Source organism: Myotis daubentonii, chromosome 2 (assembly GCF_963259705.1).
Source record: "Myotis daubentonii chromosome 2, mMyoDau2.1, whole genome shotgun sequence".
NCBI lineage: Eukaryota > Metazoa > Chordata > Mammalia > Chiroptera > Vespertilionidae > Myotis > Myotis daubentonii.
This window is the reverse complement of record NC_081841.1, coordinates 48692214-48705685: the sequence shown is the minus strand read 5'-3', so window position 1 is coordinate 48705685 and position 13472 is coordinate 48692214. Positions and strand designations below refer to the sequence as shown.

General features: G+C 37.0%; 1 protein-coding gene across 3 annotated transcripts in view; it reads left to right on the top strand.

Moving 5' to 3' along the window:
* Positions 1-13121, top strand: part of RPAP3 (RNA polymerase II associated protein 3) — a 37962-nt gene extending 24841 nt beyond the window's left edge. For 2 of the 3 annotated variants that reach the window (XM_059682662.1, XM_059682663.1), the window contains exons 10-17: positions 719-840; positions 1933-2003; positions 2121-2222; positions 4615-4853; positions 6517-6703; positions 8332-8429; positions 8898-8998; positions 11604-13121. In XM_059682662.1, the coding sequence (XP_059538645.1) occupies positions 719-840; positions 1933-2003; positions 2121-2222; positions 4615-4853; positions 6517-6703; positions 8332-8429; positions 8898-8998; positions 11604-11689 (1006 nt within the window). In that variant the 3' untranslated portion in view covers positions 11690-13121. The remainder of the gene's footprint in view (positions 1-718; positions 841-1932; positions 2004-2120; positions 2223-4614; positions 4854-6516; positions 6704-8331; positions 8430-8897; positions 8999-11603) is intronic. The other variant, XM_059682664.1, reaches the window with a different exon arrangement.
* Positions 13122-13472: the final 351 nt, after the last annotated feature.

Here is a 13472-nt window from a genome sequence, read left to right as displayed (position 1 = left end):
CCGCTCACTCTGATGTGCACTGACCACCAAGGGGCAATCGACCGGTCGTCCAGTCACTATGATGTGCACTGACCACCAGGGGGCAGATGTTCCGACTGGTAAGTTAGCTTGCTGCTGGGGTCCTACCGGTCAGGACTGGAGCAAGACAGGCTGGACATGCCCTGGAGCCCTCCCATAGCCCCTCCCCGGCTGGCCAACCTCCTGCGTCCCTCCCCTGCCCCAATTGTGCACTGGTGGGGTCCCTTGGCCTGGCCTGCGCCCTCTAGCAATCCAGGACCCCTCGGATGTTGGAGAGCCGGTTTCAGCCTGATCCCGCAGGCCAGGCCAAGGGACCGCACTGGTGCATGAATTCATGCAACGAGCCTCTAGTTTTATTAGAAAATTAATGCCAATTGTTAATGCAGTGTGTGTTTATTGAAGGTGGACGGGGGGCAGACTTCCAGCAGTACTGTTCTTTTGTCTGCTCTACTTGTATTTTTGCCATCCTAATTCCATCCTTTTCTGACTTTTCTTTAATCTGGTACCTTCTCCCTCCTTAGCAGATGATTCCAAGATTTGATGAGAATATAAAATTTTATAATTGTCTTTTCCCTCAAACACAGATATGGGGTTGATATTTGAAATTATATGCATGTTTTTTTATATTAGAAACTCAGTTTATATGAAGTTTTTCTATAGGCTGCATTTTTCCAGTTGGTAATTGTATTATGTTTAATAGATATGAAGAGGCTGAAAAGGACTGCACACAAGCTATTTTATTAGATGGCTCGTATTCTAAAGCTTATGCCAGAAGAGGAACTGCAAGAACATTTTTGGGAAAGTTAAATGAGGCCAAACAAGGTATGACTATTTTTATAACAACTGCCACTCACTCATTCTGACGGGACTCCCAAGTTATAGAAGCAGAGATTTGCGTAGCCTTCCCAGGATACAAGGATATAGAATTTAGAGAAAGATGTACATATTTTCTTTCTCAGTTTAAAGCATGAATATGTATGCAGATTTGAAGGAATGCAGCTTTAATAGTAGACCTGATTATCTTTTGAGAGTATACAATACATTCTGGCTAGTTGCCAATCAAAATTAGTAAAGATTTGAATTATAGCCCTAACCGGTTTGGCTCAGTGGATAGAGCGTTGGCCTGCAGACTGAAGAGTCCCAGGTTCGATTCCGGTCAAGGGCATATACCTTGGTTGCAGGCACATCCCCAGTAGGGGGTGTGCAGGAAGCAGCTGATTGATGTTTCTCTCTCATTGAGTTTCTAACTCTCTATCCCTCTTCCTTCCTCTCTGTAAAAAATCAATAAAATATATTTAAAAAAAAAGATTTGAATTATAGGTGAGAAGGAAAAAAGCAAGACAAAGGCAAGAGTGAAAAGGAAGGGAATCAGCAGCTGGAGGTAGAGGATAATGTAGTCTGTAGTGATGCCCCATCCCCCCCTTATTTTTTTATACTTGTTATTCTTTTATTTTTCCTTGATCTGTTTTTTAAGTATTTATTAGTCTTTTTGAAGAACCAACTTGTTTCTATTGTGTATGTTTTCAATTTTATTCATTTCTACTCTTTATTTCCTTCCTACAACTGTCTTGATTTAGTTTGCTATTTTTCTAATTTTTTGCGGGCACATCCCCAGTAGGGGGTGTGCAGGAGGCGGCTGATCGATGTTTCTCTCTCATCGATGTTTCTAACTATCTCTCTCCCTTCCTCTCTGTAAAAAATCAATAAAATATATTTTTTTTAAAAAAAGAATTCATATAAAGACTAGCACTCAAGTAAATGTTAGTCCTTGTTGTTGCTCATGTGTTTCCTAGCATCCTGAGTAAAACCTCCTGAGATAAACATGGTGTTACTAAACCAAGTAAACATATCATGTCTTGAACTTTATAAAGTATTTCCACTAATTTATTATATTTCTTAAAAAATTCACTTTAGATTTTGAAACTGTTTTGCTTCTGGAACCTGGAAATAAGCAAGCAATAACTGAACTTTCCAAAATTAAAAAGGTAATATATTATTTTCACCAATATATACTTTTATTTTCTGCAACTTAAACACATTCATTTGTTGCATAACTAACTTGAGAATATTTTTATAGTCATGATCACAAATCTGTTTTCAAGGAATTAATTGAGAAAGGACACTGGGATGATGTCTTTCTCGATTCTACTCAAAGGCAGAATGTGATAAAACCCACTGATAATCCCCCTCATCCTGGACCAGCTGTAAGTGGAACACTGTCTTTCTTTTTCTTTCTTGGTATGTAAGTATCTGTGTGGTATGAATAAGAGTAGGAAACAAACTGTTGAATTAAAATCTCTTAAAGACCAGTGATGTAGATCAGCTAAGCAAGGGCCTGGGGTTCCCTGATTGGTAGTAAATGAAAGTTTTTCCTGATCTCTTAGTCTCTGCTAAAATACTTATTTTCATTTTTCTGTTTTTTCACATCAAAACTTCACCTTTCTTTTTGGTCCTTAGCCTTTTCTTTCCCCCTTTCTGTTTATTCTTCTCTCTCTCTCTCTCTTTTTTTTTTTTTTGAAATAGCCATTATACAGAGCTAAATAAAATGTCATGTCTCTAACTTTTAATTTTTAAAAAGTAATGAATTGAACCTTTCATATCTTTTCATAAATCTTTCTATAGCGGTATCTTTTGAGTTTTACTTCTGTTCATACTGTCATTCCCCCATCCCTGGTCTACTGTTAATAGAGACTATCTATTTGGAAATTTGTTAATTACAATCAATGCTTACACATCTAATGTCAATGAAAGTATTTGTTTTTAAACAATAGTGTATTGATATAATTCAATAATTATTGCCTGTCAAATTATAGTCTATTTTTTAAACACTAATACATGTCCATTAATATCTTGATCGTTATCTATTGCTGATGATAGTTCTGAGCAAAGCAAAGGCCGTAGCTTAACGTGATTATCTTTTAAAATAGAACTGCTAACAGGATTCTTTTAACAAATTTGCTAACAGCTTTTTTATTTATGTGCATTTATCCAATAACAATTTTCCCCATTAGGTCTTAGCTTAGCAATGTTAATAGAATGTCTGGTTTTAACGTTGAATTTAGTGTATATGTCAAAAGTGTTTATATTTATAACTTCTTTATTTAAAATTTAACTATACAATTGAATTGAACACTTACATTATACTGAAAGTTTTTTTGTTAAAAATAAGAGTACAATATGTAAACTTTAGAAGAAATTGAAAATGTTTGATACTTGTAATGATTGAAATAGTGAATGCAACTTATTTTATTAAAAACCATTATTATGGTCAAGTACTTACCAAGTTTGTGATTATTATTTGGCAAACTTTTAATCCTGAGCTGGCTTTATCCAGCTTCTTATATAGAAAATGTATTCAGGTTTTATTTATTACTAGAGGCCCGGTGCACAAAATTTGTGCACTGGGGGTGGGGAGGGTCCCTTAGCCCGGCCTGCACCCTCTCGCAGTCTGGGAGCCCTTGGGGGATGTCCGACTGACAGCTTAGGCCCGCCTCCCGGACATCCTTAGCACTGCTGCAGAGGCGGGAGAGGCTCCTGCCACTGCTGCTGTGCTTGCCAGCCATGAGCCTGGCTCAGGGCTTCTGGCTGAGCAGCGCTCCCCCTGTGGGAGCACACTGACCACCAGGGAGCAGCTCCTGCATTGAGCGTCTGCTTCCTGGTGGTCAGTGTGTGTTATAGCAACCGGTGGTTCTGCTGTTCCGCTGTTCAGTCGATTTGCATACTAGCCTTTTATTATATAGGATTATTATTAAAATGTATTTTTATTGATTTCAGAGAGGAAAGGAGAGGGAGAGAAGATAGAAACATCAATGATAAGAGGTAGTCATTGATTGGCTGCCTCTTCCATGCCCGTTTCTGGGAATTGAGCCTACAACCCGGGCATGTGCCCTAACCCGGAATTGAACTGTGACCTCCTGGCTCATAAATCTTTCTATAGTGGTTGATGGTCAACCACTGAGCTACATCAACCAGATGTATTCAGGTTTTAATGTTGGTCTGTTTCATACAGAATGCTGGTTATTGCCTAGCCTTGTTTTTCTTGCTTTCAGTTAGCCCACAATACTGTTGTCAGTTTGGTAATATTTTTTCTTGGCTTTCTTGCCTCTAAAATAAAGTCCAAACTCCTTGACATGGCACACAAGTCTCTTTATAAGCAATTTTTAATGAGCCTTCAAGCGCTGTCTCCCATCACTTAACCTCTTGCACCAGTGCCATTGGACTTGCCACCTTTTCACTGACCATGCATACCATGGTTAATCTTCCGCATTGCCATTCTTGTGTACTTTTTCTAAGAAGTCTCTGCTAATGCCAATGTTTTTCTACCTTCCTCTGTGTTCTCTTATAGGTTTGTATACTGTTGCTTGTAATTATTTATATATGTCTTCTTTCCTCCATTTAGACCTACATTTGGTAGGTGCTATGCATCTTTTTATTTGTGTTCTCAGAGTGTGACTCCTAAGTCTGTCTAGCCATCAAATTGAATTTTTTTTTATAACTGGGATATTGACTGTAAGAACACAGCAACCTTTTAATTTGTAATTCTAAAATAGGAAAACTTTATGTGTTGATTTAAGGAATTGATTTTAATTGTTTTAGAAACCACTCACGAAGGTGATTATTGAAGAAACTGGTAATTTGATACAGACTATTGACATGCCAGAGAGCACTACTGCTGCTGCTCCCAAAAGTAATCCTATTAATGTAGCAGATGTAACAGCAACCACAGGCACTGTAAGTAAGAAGAATTCAAGCCAAGATGACCTTTTGCCCACGAGTGATATTCCAAAAGCAAAAGTATTGAAAATAGAAGAAATCAGTGAGACTTCAGCCCTCCAGTAAGTAGAACTGTTGTTATTTGATAATCTGTAGAATGGTAAAGCCAGACCCAGGATTTAATTCCACTAGAAAATTGATATTACCAATGAGCGTTTTGGTTTATACTCATCACTGTAATTTTTTTAACTACCCAACTTCATGTTCTAGTTTTTCTTTTTCATTTGTTCTGACTCATCAGAGATGTTTTGCGTAAGGAATGATCACTGTTCCTTTACCATAGCGGGGAATTTAGAGATAATAAGAAACTGTCTTTAACAAGTTGGTTGTGTTCATTTTTCCCCTCAAACTTCAGTATATTGTTTCCCTTCTTAATTCAGCAAAAAATTTAATTTTTTAAGAGGAAGCTTCTAAAAAATGTAGAATTTAGACATTTAACATTATTCTAGCCATTCATATTTAAGATTATTTATGGATTGTTTTAAATTTTGTTTGGAAAAAAATTTTTAATGTATTTTTATTGAATTCAGAGAGGAAAGGAGAGAGAGAGAGAGAGATAGAAACATCAGTGATGAGAGAGAATCATTGATCAGCTGCCTCCTGCATGCCTCCTACTGGGGATCAAACCGCAACCCGGGCATGTGCCCTTGACTGGAATTAAACCTGGGATCCTTCAGTCCACAAGCTGACACTCTATCCCCTGAGCCAAACCAGCTGGGACTTGTTTGGAATTTTTAAAAATAGTGATGTGTTTCCTTGATCTATATATATTAAAGCCTAATATGCTAAGTGTCTGACCATGCAACCAATCGCTATGACGCACACTGACCACCAGGGGGCAGACACTCCGAATGGTAGATTAGCTTGCAGCTGGGGTCCAGCTTATGGGGACTGGGCGAGATGGGTCAGACACACCCTGGAGCCCTCCCGCAGCCCCTCCCCAGCCCCGATCTTGCACCAGTAGGGTCTCTCAGTCTGGCCTGCACCCTCTCGCAATCCGGGACCACTCAGCAGATGTCAGAGAGCCGGTTTTGGTCTGATCCCCGCAGGCCTCTAGTGAGACTATAAAAGATATAGACTAGGTTTGTTTTGGGGTCTTGAAATTTTATTCATATATTATTGTATTGTACTCAACAATTCTATTGGAATTTTTTTTTAACTTTGAATTTTAGTAGTAATTCTATTTAAAGTGATCGTATGGATTGTGAGAAAACACTAAATAGGTAGTTTTGTTTGTTTGTTTTTTAAGGAGAAAGCATTTTTTCCTTCTCAGAATATCTTTCTTGAAACTTATAATTCAGATTTCTGAAAGGCTGAGTTGTAAGTATATATGATGTTGTAATGCGGTATATAGAAATGGTGTGCTCAAAAAGTGGCCAGGCTAATAGCCCAGCAAAGAGAATAGTCATTGTGTAGCATGTGAAAATTTACAGAGGCGTGTCTTGCAAAAAAATATACATATGTTATCAGCTGAAAGAGTTTAGTATTTTTAGAATGTAAATAGATAATATAATATTAGTTAAATCAGAAATTTTAAAATCTCTATTGATGCTTTCTTATAATAAGCTTTGACTCACAGACAAACGGGGGGTGAGGGCATGAGTGGAGGGGATAGGGGATAATGTGGGGATAAGGACACATATGTAATAACTTAATAAAAAAAATAAGCTTTGACTAATTTTGGTTCTTTTCAATTGTTTGACTGATGTCTCTGCAATATTTCAGTTCTCAAGTTAATATGAAACAGGATGTATGTCAGTCTTCCCGTGAAAAGATTTCTATAGAGGGAGACAAATTGTCTGCTCAGTTTATCACAACTGTTCTTCCTCCAGTTCCTGCAAACTCATTCCAGCTTGAATCTGATTTTAGACAATTGAAAAGTTCTCCAGATATGTTATATCAGTATTTGACGGTAAGAAAGAAGAAGCTAGTAGTTCTGTTGTAAACAAAAGGTCAAAGACTGTCTTTGGCACTCACTGTATAATAGTGTTATATTTGCTCTTTGTATTGTATAACATGATTGTAGAAAATGCTCTTATTATCCCTTACCTGACACATGTATCACCCTGGCCAGACCATTTTATTTTATTTATTTTATTTTTTCAATTTTTAATTCATTTCAGAAAGGAAGGGAGAGGGAAAGAGAGATTGAAACATCAGCGATGAGAGAGAATCATTGATTGGCTGCCTCCTGCCCACTGGGGATTGAGCCTGCAACCTGGGTATGTGCCCTTGACCAGAATCAAACCCGGGACCCTTCAGTCCGCAGGCCAACGCTCTATCCACTGAGCCAAACCAGCTAGGGCTGGCCAGACCATTTTAAATATTTGCAATCAGGGAACCTTTGGAAATAGGTTCTGTTTTGAATTCTCTTCTCTAAAAATAACTTAATCTGATTTCATATATCACAACTTGAACTTCTTCATCCTTCAAGATGGGGAAAGAAGCTAAAATACATTAGATGCCTTCTTTGTGTCAAGTAATACTTGCAATATTTAGATAATCATTCTCCTGAAAATGAGATTTCATTGGCTCCAAGAAAAAGAATCAGCCCTGACCGGTTTGGCTCAGTGGATAGAGTGTCGGCCTGCGGACTGAGTGGTCCCGGGTTTGATTCCGGTCAAGGGCACGTACCTTGGTTGCCAGCACATCCCCAGGGGGTGTGTGTGCAGGAGGCAGCTGATTGATGTTTCTCTCTCATCGATGTTTCTAACTCTCTATCCCTCTCCCTTCCTCTCTGTAAAAAATCAATAAAATATATTTAAAAAGAAAAAGAATCAAATCATAAGAAATTTACGAAATAATGGATTAACATACTTTTCTCCAGTGTAATCCTATATAATAAAAGCATGATATGCTAAGTGTTTGACCATTCAACCAGTCTCTATGACATGCATTGACCACCAGGGGGCAGATGCTCCAACCATTAAGTTAGCTTGCTGCTGGGGTCCAACCAATCGGGACTGGGCGAGACCAGCTGGACACGCCTTGGAGCCATCCTGCGGTCCCTCCCCAGCCGATTGTGCACCAGTGGGGTCCCTCAGCCTGGCCTGTGCCCTCTCGCAATTTGAGACCCCTAGGGGGATGTCAGAGAGCTGGTTTTGGCCCGATCCCTGTAGGCCAGGCCGAGGGACCCCACCGGTGCATGAATCTGTGCACCGGGCCTCTAGTTACAGTAATAATTCCATATAATTATGCAATATATAGTTACTTCCAAATACATTATCTCATGTAATTTTATTTTTTAACTCTCTCTTGTTTTTGCTCTTTGAGAGCTCTAAGTTTCCTGTCTCTCTCATGGTGGTGTACATCTATATGTTGATGAGGTTTTTCTCTGATTTGTACAGAGTAATTATCTTACTGTTCCTCTAACCTTCTATCTTTAATTACATTTCATTGTGACAACCCCCCATCCCCATTATTATTCATTATGTATTAATGCGTAGTAGTTATTCTTTATTCACCTAAGCAATTATTATATAAGTAATTTATATGTGAATGTTGTCATAATTTAATTTTCTAACTATTTTTTTTTTCAAGAAAATTGAACCATCCTTGTATCCTAAGTTGTTTCAGAAGAATCTAGATCCAGATGTATTCAACCAAATCATTAAAATTCTGCATGACTTTTACATTGAGTAAGTTGAATTTTTTTAGTTATACTTTCATACTGTAGTGCTATGCTATTTCTAGGGGTTTGGGAAATTCATTTGTTTTGATATTATTACTACCTTCTATATGGCAATACTAGCACTCTAGTAAATTTTACTGTGGCAGAAGTTGTGAAGATGATAAGTGCAAGAAGTAACAAGGGAAATGATTAAGTTTTGTTTTTTTAAAGAGAAAAGGAGGCCATGGAAGTGTTACAGTAGATTAATAACATCTGTGCTATTCCTCACATTTGAGAATATTATTTCTTCAATTGACTTGATAAATGTCTTCACCTGGGCACTTAAAATAAATAAAGACAGTATTCTTTATTTTAAGTGCCCAGGGAAAAAGATAAATGAAGACCTTATTTACGTATAATTAGAAATATTGTGTTAGTAAAGAATTAAATGAGCTACTTTTAATGGATCATTTGGTTTTTATTTTGTTTATTTCAGGAAAGAAAAGCCATCACTCATCTTGGAAATTTTACAAAGGCTTTCTGAATTAAGAAGGTTTGATATGGCAGTGATGTTCATGTCAGAACCTGAGAAAAAAAGTGAGATTTGTGAACAAAGCTTTTCCATATCTCTTTATTCTTATATTCCTCTTTTATTTTTTAAACAAATGATAGCAAATATTTGTTGAATGTTTACTATGTCCAAGGTACATGCAATTAAATTTAAATAAAAGATAATTAAATTAAGTAAAATTAAAATTTTTAATCCTGGCAATAACATTATGAGGTATTGGTATGATTATTATTCCACTTTTACAAAGGAGGAAACTGAGGCAGAGGGAGGTAAGGAATGCCATCAAGGTCATGTAGCTAGGAAGTCGGGCCCAGGACTTAAACTTAGGCAGTCCTGCTCTAGAGTCTGAGCTGTTCTACTTGAAAATGCAGTAATAACAATGGTTGAGCTCCTGCCATCATGCAGCATGTAGAGGTTCCCTGCCACTGGGGGCATGTAACTGGGTGTGGGTGTACCGAAATCTAACCCATTCTTTGACAGCTAATTTTCTTGAGTTTGTTTCATTTAAGCTGAATTCTCACAGAAGGGCAGGATTCAGTTAGATGAAGTGGGTAGGGAAGAGTTTTAGTCTGAAGGGATGATGTTTTCAGAGACTCTGAGGCAGGAAAGGCAGTGTGGCTGGATTGTCGAGTTAGGGGGTAAAGAGTGGCAAGTGATGAGCCTGAATTAGATCCCTTCCTTCTATATCTCAGTCTTTGGAAGATAGTGTTACTTTGGGGGACCCTAATTTAAGTAAGATCAAATGCTGAAAAATCTTCAAATTACCTAGAGGTTTTGGGCTATACTGTATAGTTTTAGGAAAACGAGAAAAAAATCATTAAAATACCAGAGTACCACTGTTTTTAGTTTTAAAGATAGGGAAACCTTGTACCATTTTCAAACCTCTTAGGCTAAATGTACTTTGGGCTCCTTTTCTTCTTTATGTATCTAGCAGTGACATTGAATAAGCCTCAATCAGTAAGAAAAAATACCCTTTATGTTGTACTTAGGGAAGTGAATATATAACTTAGAGAAATTTTAAAATAGAATGTAAATCAAAAGAAATTTCTGTTTCATCTTCAGTTAATCAAAAACAATTCCTGAAATTTCCCTAGAAGTATTGCTCTTACTTATTACTATTCTAACCTCATCTTCTAACACTTTTTTCACTCTGCCCACTACACCGCTGGGTGTTTTTTTTTAATATACCAAACTACCAGACGTAATTTAGCCTCTGGGGCTTTGCATTTGGCTGTTCCCGCAGCCTAGAATATCTCCCCACCTGCTTCCTCACTTTAAGTTTCCGTCTAACATTCAGAGATGCCTTTCCTCACCGGCCTAGTTAAAATAACTGCCTGCTTCCCCTCCTTCGTCACCCTCTGTATTCTTGCCCTGCTTTACTTTTCTTCATAATACATAACTAGCTGGCAGTATTCCATGTATATGTTTATTATTTCTCTCCCTAATAGAATTAAAGCTCCATGAGAGCAGGAACTTTCTCTACTATTTTCTAGGCCTCAGGCATAGAACAGTGCTTAGTACACAATAACTTCTTAGTAGAAGCGTGTTGAATGAATGAATTTCTTGCCACTATAATGTGATAAGTTAAAGTGTACTCAAAGAATGTGAGTTGGCTCTTCAGACTGGCCTTCCATCCTGGTTGGGTCTCCACTGTCCACTAAGTTAAACATGGGAAGCACTTATAATGGTTCCTGGCATGTAACTAAACTTTCAATAAATATTAGCTGCTCTTATCTTCTATTATTGCCATTATTATTAACAATTGTTAGCTAGTTTTAATGATGAGAAATAGATGAACTATAACAGTATTTTTCCAAAGTGTAGAGTGTGGACCATTCAGTGGTGTGAAAGATAAAGAATTTTACATAGTTTATAGGAAGATCTTTGAACACTTAATAGTTACATATTTTATGATATACTAGAGGCCCAGTGCACAAATTCGTGCACAGGTGGGGTCCTTTGGTCTGGCCAGCGATCCAGGCCTATCAGAAGGCCAGCCAGCCCCCCAAATGGAGCCAATCAGGGGGGAAGGGGCCTGGGAGGTTGGCTGTGGGAGTGCACTGACCACCAGGGGGCAGCTCCTGCATTGAACGTCTGCCCCCTGGTGGTCAGTGCGCTTCATAGCGACTGGCCAACCGGTCATTTGGTCACTTAGGCTTTTATATATATAGATTATAAAATGTATAACTAGCCCATCAACATGATTTTGTAGATGTTATTGCTAATTTTCAGTTAGAGATATAACATTTTCTTCTAAAATAAAGTTATTTATAATATTTGAAAAACAGTTAATTATAATATTAAGTAAAATAGTTAAATAGAGTAAAAATTTTAGGAAGCTTAGAATGAGTTAAGTTTACTCTGTAAAGTTAATGTCATTGAGGGTGTAGAGGAAATTTTTTACTGCTAAAGCAAAATATTTTGGTAAACATTGGATTGCTATATAATTTTCTATTCTCAGATTGGTTTTTAAATATCTGAATTAGAATTTAGAAATAATCTTTATATTATAACTTTCAAATGTAAAATGTTTTATTTGACAGATCAGATTATTCCCTTTAATTTTTGTTTTACTAAACTTTTATAAAAATGGAGATTAAAATGGGACACTTTTTTTCTTTTCTTTTTCAGTTGCACATATATTATTCAGTCACATAGAGAACTCAGGGTTGAAGGATAATTCTGTTGAAGAACTCAAGAAAAGATATGGTGGTTGATTTCCATTTTTACTAAAATTATTGTCTTTGAATTTCACATGTAAATTTTTTTCTACTAAAATAAAGTTTTGTTTTGCGTTGAAGAAAATGAAATTATACAGGACTTTGGGTATAAGTTAATTAACTATAAAGTGAATTGTGATTTAGTGAGGAATGTATTCTTTATAAGTGATCTATTTATAAGTCTTTTCTGAAAATAAAAATATAAATAATGAGGTATATTTGTAAAGATCAGTATTTTGTAAGTCATTTAAATGTTAGATATAGATATATTCTCCAGTGCCCTGTAAGTGTAACATTATTTCTACATGACAAGCTGCTTCATTAGCATATGAGTAAAGTTATATTTGTATAGAGAGAGTTAAGTAGGTAACTGGATTGTTTCTTTATAAGACTTTTTAATATCATTGTGCCAGTTCAATAACAAAATTACTTAGCTGCAGGATAAGTATTTTTAGTATTTATGTTGAAAAGAGACTTTTAACTAGACTTTATATTGGCTCATTGAGGAGTCACAGCATCCTTAGATTTAATGCTTCAGATTTTTTCTTCATGACATCTACATCATATATATACTAAAGGCACGTAATCTAAAGCAAAGTGTAGAAAATTTAAAAACTGGGAATATTTAAGTAGTAATTAGCATATAGCTTATGTGTGTATATGTTGTGTATGAGTGTGTATAAAGCCTTTAAAAGCAGGGTTAGTATTCCACTCATCCTTGTTTTGTACAGTACCTGGCACAGTCCTTTGCACCTGGTTAGGTGCTCAATTAATATTTGTACAATCTAATTTAATTTAACAGCAAGAATCAATTTTAGTAAATTTAAAAGTAGCAACCTAGCAAATTTTGGGCATCCTGTAACTGTTGTTAAAATCAACTTTATTTTAGAGAGTATCAAATTGTTAAAAAACATACTAGGTCGCCTTGCTGGTTTGGCTCAGTGGATAGAGCATTGGCTTGTGGACCAAAGCATCCTGGGTTAGATTCCAGTCAAGGGCATATATCTGGTCAGAGCACGTGCAGGAGGCAACCAATCAATGTGTTTCTCTCACATCGATGTTTCTCTCTGTCTTTCCTTCTCTCTTCCACTCTCCCTAAAAATCAATGGAAAAACACTCTCCGGTGAGGATTAACACCAACAATGAATACTAGGTCACCATCCTATAGCTGTTATCAGCATCAAATTTAAAACTGTATTTTACACTGTTGATAATTTTTGTTGCATCATACATTGTTATACTTACAATTGCATGAGTAATCATAATCTATTTACAAAGATTATTGTCCAGATAAATTATTGAGATGATCATAGTTTGTATAGTCACGGTACCCTTAGGTTAGAATTTATTAATGTTATGCATTGCAAATTGTATTGTCTTTTTATGGTATATAACAAACAATAAAATATAGCCTTTTATGTATAGCTTACACATGTGTATTGAATTTTGAATGACTTGAATTTTTTCTCAAGCTGTTAGTAAGAAGTTGATTTAGATGAATAGAAAAGTATTATAAAGGCAAAAAAATTATTTCTCATTAGAGACTCAGTGCATGAAACTTGTGCACTTGGGGTGGTCCCTCAGCCCAGCCTGTGCCCTTTTGCAGTCTGGGACCCCTTGGGGGATGTCCACCTGCTGGCTTACAGCCTAAGCTGGCACTCAGACAACCCTCTCGCAGTCTGGGACTCTCACAGTCTGGGACCCTTTGCTCCTTACTGCCTGCCTGCAGCAGAGGTGGGAGAGGCTCCCACCACCGCCGCTGCGCTCGCCAGCCATGAGC